Source organism: Choristoneura fumiferana, chromosome 13 (assembly GCF_025370935.1).
Source record: "Choristoneura fumiferana chromosome 13, NRCan_CFum_1, whole genome shotgun sequence".
Taxonomy (NCBI): Eukaryota; Metazoa; Arthropoda; class Insecta; order Lepidoptera; family Tortricidae; genus Choristoneura; species Choristoneura fumiferana.
In genome coordinates, this window is record NC_133484.1 from 3,644,029 (window position 1) to 3,663,023 (window position 18,995).

At 36.1% G+C, this 18,995-nt stretch overlaps 1 protein-coding gene across 2 annotated transcripts in view; it reads right to left on the reverse strand.

The window, feature by feature from the left end:
• Positions 1-13,965: 13,965 nt before the first annotated feature.
• LOC141433901 (uncharacterized) overlaps positions 13,966-18,995 on the reverse strand; it is a 134,683-nt gene continuing 129,653 nt past the window's right edge. For both annotated transcript variants that reach the window (XM_074096018.1, XM_074096017.1), the window contains exon 7: positions 13,966-15,167. In XM_074096018.1, coding sequence (XP_073952119.1) covers positions 14,959-15,167 — 209 coding nt within the window. In that variant the 3' untranslated portion in view covers positions 13,966-14,958. The remainder of the gene's footprint in view (positions 15,168-18,995) is intronic.

The window sequence follows — 18,995 nt, forward strand, 5'->3', positions numbered from 1 at the left end:
GGGTTCGATCCCCGGTCTGGGCAGACATTTGTATGAATATACCAATGTTTGTTCTCGAGTCATGGGTGTTTACTGTTTAAATATGTATTTAAGTATGTATTTATCTATATAAGGACGTTTATCCATTGCCTATACCCATATAACAAGCTTTGCTTATTTTGAGACTAAGCCAATGAATTGACGTAAATTGTTCCATGATATTTATTTACTTATTTAATTCGGAACAAACGTTCGAATCATGATAGAATTGACGTCAAATATTGCTCGAAAAAAGGGTTATTGCAAAGATACCTAGCACTTCTTTAAAAAGTGTGTGTCAGCACGAGAAGCGACAGTATTGGAATTAGTTCTAGAAGTGCATAGTAGATCAAATCTTCATATAAATTCCTAATTACATACGCTGCAATTACATTATCCAATTCCGTTGTATTCTGTTAGTGAATGCAGTTTGCGCTTACCGGGCGCTTGGCGATGTAAATCTGCATCCCAGATTTAATTTAAAGGCGTTGCACAAAAACTGTTTTAGCAAACAATAATCTGCATTCATTGGACATTGCTTTTGATGTTTTTTTTTTAAAACAGACGAAAGATCAGGAGATAAGAAACTAAATCATGTTCGGTGTATTGAACAAATATTATCTAAGGGCTCAATGAGCCTTATTTAGTTAATTTTGGTTTCATTTCGTCTAAAAAGCAGCTCTGCTGGTCTACGTAGCAAATTAGGTATTGGTCTAAGTAGCAAGTAGTCTAAGAAGCAACTGGTCTAAGTGGCAACTTGTCTAAGTATCAAGTGATCTAAAATTCTTTGACTCAAAGTCGACGGAGCTCCGCTTCACGGAGCTCCTATTCCGCGTGGCTGAGGCGCTTCGCGTCTTGACGCAACTCTAACCTAACTTTTTCAAGTTTTCGGCAAAAACAGGTTAGGAGTTGCTTTTTAGACCACTTGCTACTTAGACCAGTTGCTACTTAGACCAGCTGCTTTTCAGACCAGTTGCTACTTAGACCAGCTGCTTTTAAGACCAGTTGCTACTTAGATCAGCTGCTTTTTTAGACGAAATGATGCTAATCCGTATTTCAGTGGTCCGCCCGAAGTCGCTCGCTTCATCTTTCATAATGCCTGCTAAGAAATTAAATTCGCTCTCATCGTCTATATTTCCGGATAGATATTACCTAGAGCACTTCAAGCTTAAAGGCTGTGAGTGAACCAATAAGATACACCTTTAACCTAATACGCACTTTTCATCAGGTGAAATAGCAATCGGGCAAATATTCGAGCGTTTTGACCGAGCGGTCAAACGTCATAAGCTGTTAATATAAAACAACGGAAAGACAAGTCTCAAGAATTTTAATCATATTCAGCATCGGCATTGTCTTCAATTTTCATAAAAAAACAACCCTGGGCATTACCTCTTTTAATAACACCTTCGAAGACACCAATGACAAAAAAAAACGCTGCAAAAACGCTGAATATTCGCCCTATCGCGGGTCAGGTTTATGTTATAAAAAGATTTCGTGGAACGGCAGAAATAAATCTCTTACGTCTTTAACCCCTTTGCCAAAACTGAATCCACAGAACAAATCCATGTATCTAATTATCGAGCCTGCTCACAAAATTTCAACGAATGCAATCTGTCGTGGAGAACAGACAGTCGGACACATAAAAGTATCTTTGCCCAAGGTAAAACTGAGACGCTAACGCTAGCTTAACTAGTCAATTAAACTAACTAAGACTTAAGACACTAATAGATATATAGCATTTCGAGCTGAATTTTATTAAACTAGAATAATAATAAAATAAATCAATATATTTATTAGCAATAAAGTTTGAGTTATGTTATTACGCATCTTCCAACAAGACTATCTTATACTATGACACAGCCCCATAATTCAATCATCTACTTTAACCGTTTAAGGAAACGAATCGACGAAAAAGTCATACTAGTAACTAAAACTGTTACTTTTACCCGACAAAAATACAATATTCAAATCACATGTTCACAAAACTAAAACACACCAAAACTCAACGCTGCTTTGTCAAAAACTTGGTTAAACCCACTGCAACAATGTAAGTTCCTGTTGCAAGTAGGTATCAAACTTTAATTACAAGAAAGTTTGTAAACACAGCGAAGCCGTGTCCCATAGTTTGGGCCACAATTAACAATGCAAATGCGAGGCGAAAGCTGTTCAGAATTTCATACCGCGAATACATATGGTAATTGAGTTTTAGCTTGAGAAAAAGTCATAGAATAGGATTTGAACTGGCAACTCGTTAAGATTTTGTGCCGCTAGAGCCCCAGTTGGCGCGGCGCGCGCGCAGCCGATGGAGGGACAGATTCTTCATTGGGTAATTTTTAGATAGGTACATGGCAGAGCAGAAATAATTTTCGTTCCTTTTTTTCTGATTTTTCCAATATACTGGTTTACAGTGCAGTATGGCTGACAACAGTTTTTTTTAATGACAGCGACACAAAATGATATTACCGGCAATGCCTGAATGATTGATTCTGAAGTGAAAGTTCAAAATTGTGAATGCTTAGCCACAGAATAAATAATTTCCAATATTCTGGTTTACAGTTTTTTTATTAATGACACTGACACAAAATTTTAATGATATTACCGGCGATGCCTGAATGATTGAATTAAAGTTTCTGAATACAAATTTATGCTTAGCCACAGAATAAGTAATAGCGCACATTTTGTTATGTGCCCTTTTTCTTTACCCATGAATAATTTTGACATGTCCGGCGATGTCTGCATGCTTTTTTCGTTTAGATCGCATTTTCAACCGAAGTTATGATCAGATTCTATCCTTTTTTTAATAGATGATCTACGGGTGAGAACAATCAGTAAATTCTAATTTTTGTACTGATTTGGCTGTCTGTATCACCTCAGAAAGGCTGTGCCGTCGCCTCAGCCCGAGTCTCATTTACGCGCCGAGTTTCGGAGTTCGTTAGTATTTTGTCTTGGCTGACTTAATTTATGTATGTATTATAAAGTTACGATGCCCTGCGTACGGCGTAAGTGGGCTTAAAAACTGAAGGAGAAAGAGTTTCAAAGCGAACTTATGTTTTGGATGTAAACTTTTCAAACAGTACCAAGTTTTATGTCTGTATAATATCGCTTCACTACAGGCCTTCACTAATGGCTCAGTTTCTCAGCGATTCGTTTACCATGCTACCAAGATGTTAGACAAATGTTAAAGATGTTGTTTTGCTGTGATGGTGAACTGTGGCTGAGATCGAATTCATTGTAATGTGGTGGTGGCGATGGTTCGGGGTGGAGGCGGCGGAGCTGCGTGAATACACTTTTGTTGCATAGAACTAACTATAGTAAGGTCGCTGAGCAGAATAATCCTACTAATAAATACGAAAGTTTGTATGTGTGTGTATTTGTGTGTTATTCCGTTATTCCCACTGAATAGGGGTAAAATCTTGAAATTTTAACCGCTGGGTTTAGTCTTGAAATTTGGACAGTTGTTCTTAACACAACCTCAATGAAGACCAGGATATTAATTTTGGTAATTCCCAGGGGATTTTTTTTAAATTCCGGAATTTCAATTCTACCAGATCGAATAGTTGAGCGCGAGAAGCCGCGGGTAAACTTTAGTTGTTTATATAGTTCATTGATGGGGAGCTCCGCATAGTAACACCTGATTCAGTTATCATCATCATCATATCAGCCGTAGGACGTCTACTTTTTGGCATAGGCCTCCTCATAGATCTCCAATTGCTTCGGTTGGGAGCCGTGAATCATCCACAGAGAACCCGTGGCTTTAACCAAGTCAAGTCAAGTCAAGTCAATCTCGTTAGCGCATACCTCCTACACTGAGCTTACCGATTTGCGGTCTCCATTAGAGAACTTTTCGGCCCCAACGCCTATCTGTTCTCCGTACGGCCTGCAATGACTATTGCCACTTCAACGAGCTAATCATCACGTCTATCAGCCAAAACACGTCCACTGCTGGACATCGGCCTCCCCCAGGGCTCTCTACTCAGACCGGTCTTGTGCTTTCCCAGCACCAGCCAGTTTTAACCAGGTCGTCGCTCCATCTTGCTAGGCCTACCGACAGCTCGTCTCCCCATCCGCGGACGCCATTCGAGAACCTTCTGACCCCATCGGCCTGCGAGCAACGAGCTAGTAAAATTCAATAAATTAAGAATATTTATTTCAGGCTTCGTGTTCAGTTCAGACCCAGCTTCATATTGTTGCTCAGTGACATAATTTCACCTAGCTAGTGATTTATCTATTACACTTACTCGCCCATGTGGCAGCTTCAAATGACGACGTCAAACTTTCCTTAATACTAAACCCATTCAAATAAGTGACCTAGAATCTAGAATGCAAAATCCAGACGTCGCTAGACGCGGACGGACGCAGCTTGGTGGCGGAAGTCTGTACAGAGTATGCTGTTTCAGATAGTCTCTTAAAATATTTGGCACACAACCAGTGGTTTAAGAGCTTACGTAACATAAAATACGAGCCGTGGTAACCTAGTGGTTTAGACATAGACATATCTTTATTTAATTTTCTCCAAAATTTCCGTAAAAGTTGATATTATTCTTTACTTAATATGATTGCAGGCACTAGCGGTCGACAATAAGAAAGAAAGAAAGCAATTATTCGTAATTTTTTTAAAGTTAAAGAAGGAAAAAAAAATTGTTGGCACAAGTCGTATACAGCCAAGTTTAATGGTCGGTATCAGATATTTTGTTGGAATTCCAGACTTTTTTTATTAAAGAAGCCATGAATGTTGGCACAAGTCGTATACAGCCAGTTTAATGGTCGGTATCAGATATTTTGTTGGAATTCTAGACTTTATTTTGCATGAATGAAAAAAGGTGGGAAAGAGGAAGAAAAATATTGGAATAAAATTAAAATTAGATATTTGTATGAATATTACGAATTTTAGTTTTCGGGTCTTGGATTTTTAGGGGCTGTTTCACCATCCAGTGATTAGTGTTAACTGGCGGTTAGGTGTGATGCCGTCTCTATTTGTTTTGTTCGTATAGACGGAGACGGCATCACATTTAACCGTTAGTTAACGCTAATGAATGGATGGTGAAACAGCCCCTTAATTATGTATATAAGTATGTATTTTCTCTATATAAGTATCTTTATCCGTTGCCTAATATCCATAGTACAAGCTTTTCTTAGTTTGGGACTAGGTCAATTGATGTCAAGTGTCTCTAACTGTCTGTCTCTAACTCCCATAGTACACTGTGCAGTGCACCCTCGGTCTATGTCTGTTCATTAGAGAGGTCTTAATTCAATTTTTCTACCTTGGTTCTAATTGCGACCTGCTTATAATTTTCTCCTCATTTACGCACACAATTAGTCGGTGCCGTTTGTTTAAGGCGACGTAAGAGATCTTTAAACTGCTTTTATTCAGCTGGCAGTTTTTGTTTGAGTCTCACACATTGTTTATTTGTGTTGTTTGTTGGAAAGTCGGAACGGTTGTTGTTTCTAATGTTTATTTACTTTGTATTAAAGTCGGTTATGCGTTTGTGGAATATGTGCTAAGCAATAAATTCACGGCCGACGGTATGCGTAGTCTTTAATTTGGCTTTTGGAAAGAGCTATTCTAGAAGTTTCTTAGCGTGATAGAACTTAGAAGGTGGTCGATGTATAAAAGTGGACTTGTTGTGGCTGCTGATGAATAAATTCATAATGCAATTAAAGTCAATTGAAATCGTGATGATAAGTATGCCGTTTTGGCCAGTCAAGAATCTATCGAAATGCCGAAAAGTGGCTAAGGAATAACAGCCTACCTCCACCGTACCGAGCTTATCGGTATACTCTATTTGTTCTAACATGATTCAAATGACACATGATGATTATGTAACTTTCTAAGACGGTAACTAATTTTTTATTTTCTCCAACAGAGATAATGCTTGAAAAAATGAAATCTCATTAAAATTGCTGATTGTTCGAATATTTGAACTCAAATTTGCTAACAAATTGTTAAGTTACTGCGTAGGCACTGTGTTATATTAACTTACTTTCTTTAATGAACGCCCTTACAATGTTGTTTCAATACTTTCAATAGGCCGCAATTACTAAAGGCGAGGGTTATCAGTTAAAATAAAAGCGGTAAAATAAACGAACTTATTATTAATTTGCAAGATTGTTCGTCAGTCTCTTCTTCTTCTCGTGTCGATGGCTTCACTCGTTTAAAGTATTCGCGAAGAAGTATGTTTATTGCCTTGTCCGTTGCATCTAGGTCTCGCCCAGTACAGGTGGACGGGATGCTGGGCAGGACATCAAATGCGACATGCTCTGGGAAGCCGTCCCACAGACACTGGGTGTTTGGGTTTTCAGGAAGCCCCATTTTGCAAGGTTTTCCTTACACGGCCAACCTGAGTCCGAAGTCTATTAAGGATTTCCAGGTTGACCATGGTTGTTTGGCCCAGCTGGTAACGACTCCGCAGGACTCACAAATCCATCAGGCGGGGCACGCGTGGTTCTCCACCGTGAGAGTCTGGTGCGGGATGGGGAATCCGAGATAGGCGTGGCACTCAAAAAACTTCGCCGCTCCTTAGGCGGGCTTATGGCAGCTTGTGATTAGTGTCAGAAAGTGACACTACAAATGTTGAATAAATTATAATTTAAAATTCAAATAAGACTTTCAGCTCTACAGCGTAACGTTTAAACCAACAAATAATGCTATTGCCACTTTTAGCACTAGGTACATCAGGTACATGCAAAAGTACCTATCGATAGTTTGCGTAACAGTAGGCGGGACTCTAGTTACGTCAATTTGGCATCTGTCATTTGAATCATGTTAGAAAAAAATAGAATATAGTTTACTGGATACTCGTAAACTGGGCTATTTAATGAAACAGCTGTCAAATGACAATAGAAATACCACAAGCGTTCCAGAAATCACTATTTTTTCTCAGTCATTACTTTTAAAGAAACTTTACATTCTGAATTTTCATTTAAACCATCCGTGCCAAATTTTGTGTCAATCTAAAAGTAAAAATTAAATTCAACTTGTAAAATGGGTGTTATTTAAGCAACAAACGTTTCAAAATTTAAGCTCACTATAGATTTTTGCCAGACCTATTTTTTGCTGCAATATTATATTTATATTTTAATTAATTTTCAGATAATTATATCCATTATTGTTAGTAAAAAGCATACAAAAAACTTATCAATCTATTGTTAGTAAAATTACAGGTAGATGTCAACAGTTTAAAATAAAAAATAAAAAAATGATTACAAAATTAATAAAAATTAAATGTCCAAAAATATATATAAAATTAAAGGAGCCGTTGGAATGGTATAAATGCCAATTATGTGAATTACTCAAAACTTATTAAATCTGAATATAGTTCAGCAATAGTTCAATATTGCTTAGCCAAAACTTGTGTACCTTCTCTTTGCAGTCCAAATGCAGAGTATTTATCCACTTTTAGGAAATAGGTCTTTGCCATGAATGCTTTTCGCACATCCAGTATAAATATAAGTGCGACAGGATTAAATTGAATTAAAACATTAATTTTATCAACACAAATAAAACAACAAAAGACAAATTAAACAACTTCAAACATATTTGAAATTTTATTTCTGTGTTATGTACAACAATTTTATATTTAAAAATCTTTGGATAAATCAATAAGTCATAACTATGCTAGCTAATTCGTGATTTTAAAGGCTAAAATTTTATTTCGTTTATTCTTCATAAAATTCTCCACTGATGATGATGCCACTTAACTTACAACCATCTAAATAACATAATAATAAGTGGGTTCGGTTATTGTACGATCCCGTATTTGTAGACCCAAAATAAACGGCGAAAATGCACGACCTAATTCAAACCCATGACAATTATCGGATATATTATAGTCATTCATTCCAGCTCGACAATTACAGGTCGTACATTAACTGCATTCCGTAGTGCCTTTTGAATATGGAGTTTTGGAGCTTTAATTGTTTTGACACAAAGAACATGTTGAACGTGTTTGCGTTAATTTCTGTGCCTTTGTCACATCACTCGTAGAGTGTTGTCCCATTGTTATGGTTGACCCGTAGAAATTATATTCTCTTTGCCAGTTTCTACCCTGTGCCTGCTATTAACACTTTATCGACTTAATGTTAAAGTCATGTGACGTATCTTTGTAACTTTGGTCGTATTTTATATATTTGTAGTCGACTATCTTGACTATACCTACTTGTTACTACAATGCACTTGAATAAACTTGAGTGAATTCAAAATCCGTGCATTCGGTTAATATATGTAGGTTAGCCTACGTAACTTACGAAGTTTCCTATCAACCACAGCTCAAGTGGCTCCCAATCTGCTTTCGCTGATACTCTCACATTTTCTATCTTATCTACAGCATTCTTTCATCACCATCACCATCATCATGTCAGCCGAAAGACGTCCACTGCTGGACGGCCTCTCCCAAGGCTCTCCACTCAGATTCATTATTCTTTACGATACTATATATTATTATTTCGGTCACCAGGGCCACAGCACAGCAAGGTGAAGGGTCTGCTAGGCTTCCTCCAGGAGAGCTAGGCTGGCATGAATAGTGCCTAGAGGCGACTTCACCAAAATAGGCGCAATATTTGTCCTAATTAATAGAAGGTACTGATTTATTATTATGGTACGAGCGTATCAAATATCATGAGTAAAGTTTGTTGATGCACTTGTCCATAGTTGAAACTTAACGCAAACGCATCAGACATGTTTTAGTGTCATGTTCAAACAAGATGCTCTGATCGTAAGTGGCAAAAACATACAATTCATAATAATAGGCATTAATTGGTGACACCATCAGTGGTAGAAGTTATACCATGTATTTCAATGCGTAATAAGTATTTAAGCAGATGTTTAGGTTGGTTTGATGGTAAAGCCCTGTAAAGGCTTTTCATTCGATTTCTGATTCAAGATACAGTCACACCTATCGAAGCGGAATCGCCTTTAGCCGATCAAAAACGCGGTATGTCCACGCAATGAGAGGAAAAAAGACATATCGAAAATACAAACTGAGACATGGATGCACAGAAAAACCTCCTCAGCAATCCGTGCTGCGTGCTATAACTCCTACACCACTGCTGGACAAGAATCTAGACACGATTTTTTCCTATGCATACATATCTCAGGTTGCTTATTTCTACTATGCTACTTAAGCAGCAGCACTAGCGACATCTATGTTTCGTCGACAGACGACATACTCTTTCGGAACTAACCGCTCACCCAGACAAGAGATGTCGCTACGAAGCAGTCAAATTATGATTGTTTTTTTTGAGTCTTTTTGTATTTTTTATTTCAACTCCAAATTTGTTACTTTTACGGGTATCCCGTGAAACCATATCGAAAATACAAACTGAGACATGGATGCACAGAAAAAGAGACCAGCACTGGGAATCGAACCCAGGTCCCCAGCAATCCGTGCACGTGTTTCACGGGATACCCGTAAAAGTAAAAAATTTGGAGTTGAAATAAAAAATACAAAAAGACTCCAAAAAATCAATCATAACAGGAAAAGACGTTTTCTCGTCGGTACTTCGCTTCGCTTATATTGCGTGGACATGAAGTATGTTTTGATTGGCTCATGCCGATTCCCCGTCCATAGGTTCGTATAGGGAGATTCGTTGACACCGTACGCTATTATAATGCCCATCAATGCATGGAATACAATACTGATAACCAGGGCCCGGGATTTTTGCGGCATTTTTGATCTGTCATAGTGACTTCTCACTTATCGACTCTACCTAAATGACATCGATAATGACATTATCGCAAAAATAATAATCGTTATATCTTTTATAATAGTGGATTATTGTCGTGGCCTGGAAGTTGTCAATTGCTGGCTGAGTATGAGTATTAAACAGACGAGTTTGCGAGTCCGTTTAACTAATACGAAGCCGACAATTATTGCTATTCCAGTCGAGACTTATATAAAGCTTTTCTCAAAAATGGTGAATAATTCTGAAATAGAATAAACTTTTTCTCAAAATATATTATAAAATTTAATTTTATTCCAAAAAATTTCTTATGCTTTCGCGCCTTTTTTCATTAAAAATAAACTGCAGGTGTATTTTTCCACCGAAAACACCACAAGCTATTTCAGACCCAATAGTAAAAGTCCGGGGTCCAACAAAATATCTGATACCGGCCATTAGACTTGGCTGTATACGACTTGTGCCAACATTTCCATGGCCTTTTTAACTTAAAAAAAAAGTGACTGATTGCAGGCGCGCTAATCATTATGGTCGAGCTAGCGCGCCTGCAATCTTTTTTAACTTTTTAATTTTTCGCTGACTATAAACTATGCACTTCACCTTCTGATATGTAAAGAATAATGTCAACTTTTACGGACATTTTTGAGAAAAGTCTATTAGAGAACACTTTTTATGAACATACTACCTAATGGAACACTTTTTTGCATTACAACAGACTTTGAATATGAAATTGATTGAATTGATATTATTGTTAACTATGCATATTTATGTCTATTTAACATTTTCGACTGCTCCAACGTTAATTGGAAGAGATCGCTCTTTAACGATAAAACCGTCTATAATTGAACTCTACTTATAATCTTTTTTTAACATGTTGTGTAGCGATATATCGATATTGAATATCGGAAATCGATAAGTGAGAAGTCACTATGGCAGATCAAAAATGCTGTGAAAATTCCGGGCTCTGCGATAACTATTTACAGAGATGTTCAGTCAAACCAGAGGCACATTGTCTAACGCATTCGCCATCTCTTTCTACCCTCGTCTTACCGTGGGACAGAAAGAAGTAGCGAAAACGATTGCGATTGGAATCGTGTTTTAGACAATAAGGCTTTAGCATCTGCTGAAACAATTCCGATTAATTTAACAACACCATATTTATAATTATATATTTTCTGCTTCCGTCACTGTATTTATTTCATAGCTATATTTAAATCACTTTGTACAATCTGGTAGGTTGATTATGTACAACATAAGGTGTGGTTTACTCTTACCTACTATTAATTATGTCTTAAATTCACAAAGATTCAGATATAATAAAAGACACTTAGTGCTTTAAGTAAAGTAAATACAAGTAATAATAATCTCATAATATGTTAAAGAAAATATGCATTTCTATGAGATCCGCAACATTACTATGTTGTCTACAATATTAGTCATAATCTTAACCCTTCTTTTACTGTGCCGTAGTCGTGTTAACAAGAAGAGACATCTATTGTTATATCATTTATATTGATCAGTGTATATTTAGAAAATGAAGATGAAATCCTTTATTTCAAATAATTTATAAGTGCTTTTGAAACTTTTGTGAAATTTCACATTCACTTGTCTTTATATATTACTTTGACATTGACCTTAACAAAAACAGATTTTGCGATATTTTTATATTGAAACTTTTTGATTTTTTTACAATAAGGGTTTTGTAGTAATTATAACTAAGTAAAAGATGTTAGAAACAATTCCTTTTCTCACAATTTTATGAAGATCAGTTTTATTTCTGTGATTATTCCGCCACTTTTACCACATTCGATTATTTTCGGTGGGACTGGGGAAGTAGAGACTGGGGTGATTCTAATAAAAGTGGCATTATAATCTGCCAATGAGTTTTTGAATAGAAAGTACATTAAATATAAGTTTTTCAGAAAAAATAAAAATTGACATATGTAAACATAGACCTTTTACACCGAGGCCAGGCCATTTTATTTATTTAACCTTATTACTTTAAAAAATAAATAAATGTAAGTACCGATTTTCACTGTAGTCTGTCTTGTCCAAAAGGGACATGCTCCCGGTTGTAGGCCTGTGAATTATTTGTGTACTGTTTCACAAATTATATTTTATAATATATTGCAAAAACAATAATACGATATTCATTTAATAATAATACGGTCCTAAATAAATCATTTTTATACATCAATATTCAAACTCAAAGTTTGTCCAGCGATTTTTTCACTGTAGTCTGTGTGTTCGCATTGTTGGGTCTCACTCACACACGGAGAATGATAGACACACCTTAATCATCGGTAAACATTCGGCAACATCTGGCTCGCCGCCGTACGGAATGGTTAGAGACCTTCTGTCATAGTTTTGTGGCGATTAGTGATCGAAGGCGGCAAACTGGAGTTTGTAACGGGTATGTTAACTTTACATTGTCTCGATTATTTTATGTTATTTATATGGGACGTTATTAGATAATCATTTTAATGTGATATTATGACGTATTTACTTACGTTATTAAGAGTGGCACATTCATATTTTTGACGGTTTTAGAGTAAATGTCTTTTGAATCCACTTTTCACTTTAATCTGTGTCACTTTAATCTGTAACTGAAGCACAGACTAAAGTGACTCATGGCAGAAAAAAGTGAACTATAAATTATTTTATTTAAAAATTGCATATAATTTCTAAGAATAACTTTATGGACTTTTTTTTAAGTAGTACTAACAGTGTTCTACCAAAGTAAATGTAGAGAATTGCTTTTTATTTAACTAAACACTTATAATTTCACTTTGTGTGTCTGTTTATCTATCCGCACTAGATCCATTAGTACATATCTGTAATTTTGCGTAAATATAGCTTTTGCAGTTTTTTTTGGAGTGTGACCCCCTCCCCCTCTAAAAGTTAAACTATTGGCTTGAAAATTAAAAAAAAACAATCATGGTGATCCTGTTTATAACTAAAATTTTTACAGTTTGTAAAAAATCATTCGTATAAAATAGTGGTGTCGTTACTTGTTTAAAACGAATTTTTTCGTGTTATTTTGCCTAGGTACGTTCTTATTTGGCCAGTTTTTACTGTCTGATGTCATTCATTTCATCGGAGGGACTGATTTGATTGCATTGTATTGTAATTAAATCGTAATATTTTAGGGCCGACATGTAATGGGGAAACCAAAAACTAAACAAAAGACAAGAGAAGAGAGGTTAGCACGAAAAAGGGAGAACGAAAAGAAAAGACACGAAAAAATAAAAAGAAATCCAGAAGTCTATGCTGAGTTCCAAAGGAAACATAAAGAACAATATCAGCGAAGAAAACAGGAAGGAAAAATAAAAAATATACATGATTTAGCAAATGTTTTTTGTTTTACGGCTCCATTTTAAAAAGTCGTAAAACAAAAAAAAATGTTTAAGTGGTAGGAGTTTAGGCTTAAAAGGATGCTAGTAAATTACAAATAACCCTGTATAAAATATGAATAATTTTGAAATAATTTTATTTTCTTATATATGCCTCAAAGAGACTCATATTTTTTTAAGAAATTACATTTAGGGGCTGTTTCACCATCCATTGATTAGTGTTAACCGACGGTTAAATGTGATGCTGTCTCCGTCTATTCGAACAAAACAAATAGAGACGGCATCACACCTAACCGCCAGTTCACACTAATCAATGGATGGTGAAACAGCCCCTTAAACTTATGATACATTTCTTTTGATTTTTGATATAATTCTCTTTAACCTGGTAACTTTTCACTACTAGCCTGTCTAATTTAACTTTAGCCTGCTTCATCAATATTTCAAGAACCCATAACTCTTAAGTTTTTAGGAATACTTTGTTCCCTTTAACATATTTGTAACAAATGAAATACCAAGAAGCTGTTTTATGCAAAAAAAGTAAAAAACATATATATTTTTTTTTGAATTAACTTTAGCCTGCCATGCCACTTTTATTAGAATCAGCCACTGGGCTACTAAATCCACTTCTGTTGGTTCGTGCTGAGGCACCGACTTTGGAAATCAGTTCACAAATGATGAAGTTCTAATGTAACAAACATAAAATACAACCGAATTGATAACCTCCTTTTTACTACTTCAAACGGTGTTATACGAGAATGTAAAGTGCTAAGGTGTATTTACCGGTGGGTATTAAAATGATGCAAAAGGTGCTAAAGTCAAGTTTCAAGTTTTATGTCAAGACTTTTCCAATATAACCAATTTGGACCGTTTGGAGTGTACACGTTCAGTCGAGGTCAAAAATATTTAGTACCTTGACGATGTAAACCTTGTAACAATTTTATATTAATTTTTAAACGTTAAGTGACAGGGATAAGATAGTAAAGTGTAAAGATGTTTGAGCTCGACTGTACTCGTTAAATAAATTACTTAAAAGCTTTTGTTGCTAAGTACGAAAAAAAAAATTTTGCCACAGAAAAGTTGTCAGCATTTGTTTATTTAGAATTTTAATCATCCGAGTTATTTAGCTGTTATTTTAGTACAGTTTGCTTACCGTCTAATCGGTTCACAAATAATAGAAATTGAGAAAGCTGTCAAAGAAGATATTACTTGTACATAATAAAAAAATATTTTTCTCATTATAAATAGGTAGCATAATAATCAGAAACGTAACGCAATCTAACTAGAGATGGACTTTAGAAGGTAACACATTTTAAAAAGATAACGGTGTAACAAAAACTGCTCCTTGTATCATTATGCGTTCAATCAAAAATTATGAAGAAAACTCTCAAAGGATTCTTTAGTCCAACTTGCGTTACCATCCGATCCGTTAAAATATAAGTATATTATAAATTATGACTCGGTGAATATAAAAAAACTAAGCAAGAGCGCTTTTCAAGCCACAACAATGAAAGGCTGTGTAATAATGTATATAATAACTTTTGATATACAACTGTAACATTTGGAATAGGTAATATTACATTTCAATTCATTTGATATAATTCGATTTGCTCAAGAAGTATACTTTCTACAATTATTTTATAAAATATACCTTACCTAACCTAATCCAACGCACATCAAATAAAAATAATAAAAAAACCTTGTAAAGTTAACATTTTGATATAAATCGAATTATATCAAATGAAGCATTATACTATACCAATTGTTAATTATGTGAAATGTCGTTATATCTTTTGAGTTACACCCATGATAAAAAATACAAAGAGATAAATTTGAACAGCAAGCACTTGTCTTTCGATTCGATGGAATATCCTAAATTACCTATGTCACAATCCTAATTATAAGATATTACTATTCAAGGCCCAATGAGAGACAGAAATGGATGTTTTGGGTTTCTCTCAAAGTACATGGTTCCATCAAACTCTTCATAGTTGTTCCCCACTTCGCCGAAGGTGTCTTCGTTGAAGTCCCTATAGTCCTGGCTGAAGACCATGGGAAGGAGAAGCAGGAACAACAAGAGAAGCCAGCTGGTAAAGTTCTTGGTGGCTTGCCCGTTCAGGGTTACTGAAATTGAGAAAGAATCAAGTTAAGAGTAGATACTTCTTGTTTGTTCTGTATATCTGTATTGTAAAAATTTAATCATCCCACTTCCCACTAATATTTGGACGTAGTTATGCAAACATTAACCAACCCACCACTCCCCCTAAAATTGAGATAAGTATGCAACAAGTTACTAAAATGTACTTAATCGAGTTGATAGAAGGTGCATTTTATTAACATGTTGCATACTTATCTAAACTTTGGGGGGAGGGGTTGGTTGGTTCCATTTTGCATAACTACGTCCAATTATAAATGTGAAAGTTTGTAATTCTGTTAGTTTGGTTGTTTGTTACTGCATCGCGTGTAAACCGCTGAACCGATCGATATGAAATTCGGTATACAGATAGTTTGAGTCCCGGGAAAGGACATAGGATAGTTTTTATCCCGGAAAATTGCATAGTTCCCGCGGGATAGCGATAACTGAATTCTACACGGACGGAGTCGAGGGTAACGGCTAGTGAGCTATAAGATTAGTCTGTGGGTGATCTCTTTTTCATAAAAGGTGGGCATGCAAAGTTAGTTAGATATAGTGACTTGTCTTAAAAGTTGAAATGCTTATGTAATCATTTTACTTTGTTAACCGCTCTTGCAGATGGCCAAGACACCAGTTTGGAAATTGACGGATAATCTTAAAAATGTAATAATCTCTTTTTACAAATATGATTCTGTATTTTGCTTTTATTTATATGAATTGAAATTATTTTCTTCCTCTCTGTGATCTAAAGTATTAACACACACACACGCACGCACGCACGCACGCACGCACGCACGCACGCACGCCCGCACGCGCACACACACACACACACACACACACACACACACACACACACACACACAATTAGGTACACACTCTTTTTTCGCAAAAAGTTACAGGCATGTTAGATTTGATTTAGGTAAGGAATTTTGTTATTTCGTGAAATAATCGTAGAGAGCTTATTTCTCGAGTGAATCAAATTACTCGAGACGCCACCCCGCACTTACCAAAACCAAACACAATAATTAACTTACAGACTACATACATAATAATATACCAATTAAATCTAATCAAATGAAACCAAACAATGTAAAATAAAATTAAATTAAACTATATTACGCTAACGTCAAAATGTTAATAATAAAAGAAAAAAACTATAATACAAACTAAGACCTAAACACCTAAGTTATAAACTAAAAACCACCATTCGTCGCTCGGCAGGCAAAAGTACTAAAGCGACACTTTGTCAACTTTACAGGAGAGCGATTTAAAGTTTTTTTTTACGAAAAAAAATCATAACTTTTTAACCAGACAACCAATTTTGAAATTTCCAGGAATATATGACACATAATTTAATAGACTATAATAAGGTTTTAATAATTCAACGCAAAACCCACTGGTTTAGGAGATAAGTGTCGCTTTAGTAAATTGTCCCCTAGTCATCGAGCAAATGCAATCAGGCAAAAAGACTAAACGTAAAAATTTACCTCAAACGTCATATTTCAAATTAACTAATGTGATTTTACTTCTCAATAAATTAAGTATGTTTTTACTAACAACGCACATTTTTTTTTTATCAAACTGTTCGTAATGCTGATTTACCAAATCGCAAGGAAAAAAATATTCCAAAGTACCTACTGAACAGAAATTATATAAATAATATTAATTAATTATAATAAATATTAATCATCTATGCTAAAATTTCAATAACTTAACTTTAACTGTTACTAACACTAGACTTTTGATAATATTATAAGGTAATTAATCACAAAGGCACCATCTGATTTATAACTAAATGCACAAAAGGTTTTTTTTTCACTATTATTTTTTGAGGTATTTTTATTATTATCATGTCCTAGTATGTTTGGTGTATATACAAAGCATACGCTTAGGTTTAAGGATGAAATAATACGTAAAATACCTTAATTTATTCTGTAGGTAATAACTTTAATTAGCATTTCAACAAAAAATTCAGAACAATTTTTTTCTATGTTATACAAATAAATCATTCATTCAACATTATAGTACTTATTAGTACCTAATAAGTAAGAAACCTGAGTAACAAACTGATGCGTCATGGTTGCTATAGCAACTTTAGATATAATATTGGTCTATATAACGATTAAGAAATATAATGTACTATTGGTACAACAACATTTGTTATTTTCTCATGATCTAACTATCCGGTATCATGGACTTGTAATATACCAAACTATTAATATACTAAGGGGCTGTTTCACCATCCATTGATTAGTGTTGACTGGTGGTTAGGTGTGATGCCGTCTCTATTTGTTTTGTTCGAATAGACGGAGACGGCATCACATTTAACCGTCGGTTTAACGCTAATCAATGGATGGTGAAACAGCCCCTAACAGTAATATGGTATAATGCCAAATGAAACGTCGTGAGACCTTTGCTGAGATTTAAGGACTGCGTTAAGTGAGACATGGCCGTCTTCAAATTGACCACCTAGACTGAGAAAAGCTGGCGGAAAAATGCAGTGATTGGCACAGACGTTTGCGTTGGAGGGGCGCAAGTATTGCGATGAAGGCTTGCCTGGCTCAATGCATTTGTTGACAAGAGACAGAAACGACACCAAGGCCGTTCTGCACCAACATCCGCAGACTTCGCTTGTCAGAGATGTGGACGGACATGTCGCTCTCGCCACCAAAGACGTTGTGCACAGGCAACACGCCAAAATTCGTCTGGAACAGACGCGCAGGCCTGATTGATGGTATAATGTATGTGATATAACCTATGTTCGATATAACGTTCAGTGGGTATAATGAATTACTAGTATTTATGCCAAATATCTTTTATATCTAGTGAAAGTATATCTAAAGTTGTTATACTGGTCATAACACACCCTGATGGTCATTCGGTTCCACCATGGAGCCGCAGCTGCATTTATGAGGCACGCAAAAATCGCAGCCCATGCGGAGAGCTACTGCCACCCGCAATGAGTCGTTGTCCAAGAGTGTTCCCAAATAAGGAACAGGCAACGCCTAACCACGTTCCCGCTTTGACTTTTGATGCCGACTTCAGCCTGGCCAAACCCACCCCAGTGGTTACACCCACAGGCCGTGCCAGTGCGTCTCTAGCCACCCTCGTCATCCCAATCTCATTGTATCTGCGGATCCACATACGAAATGGTATTGGTAACCTTTATGAGATTTAAAAATTTAAGAGATAAGGCCATCAACTCCATGTGCCGATCCGAGGAACGCTGGCAAGCCCACATCCGCCGCACGCCGCAAACCGAGACCACCGTTACATATGGCCAAGGACGCTTGGACCCATTGCTCATCCGCAAGGGACACGTTCAATACAGTCTCCTTTGTATCTCTCAACGTGACGTCAAAAGAAGAAGTTTTACCCGAACACAACCATTGGAGTGGTTTTCAAAAAATAGGTTACTTTTGGAACTGCGAAACACAGTCAAGATGAGATGGGTATTAATACTCTTCAAACGTTACTGGGCGAGCAAAATAGACGCTTCCGGGTCTCTAGTGCACTAGAAATGGCCTCTTGGAAAATAGAAGAACCCAAGAGGGTAAAGGTCTCGTGTAAAGCCCTCGCCTTTGAGACCAGGAAGAAAGATCTTAAAGAAGTTAAAGAAGGAGAACAGGCGGGTTAGCAGCAGTAAACCTGTCCCATATTCGCCTTTAGTCCTATACCTCTCAGTGGGGAATAAGGAAAGCCAATTCCTGCTTTACGACCTTAGGTTTCCCTCTTAGGTGCCATCATCTAAATACCAAATATTAAGAGGTGATTTTCGAGACGACAGTGCTTCGTGAATAGCAAGACTGAAGGTAAGC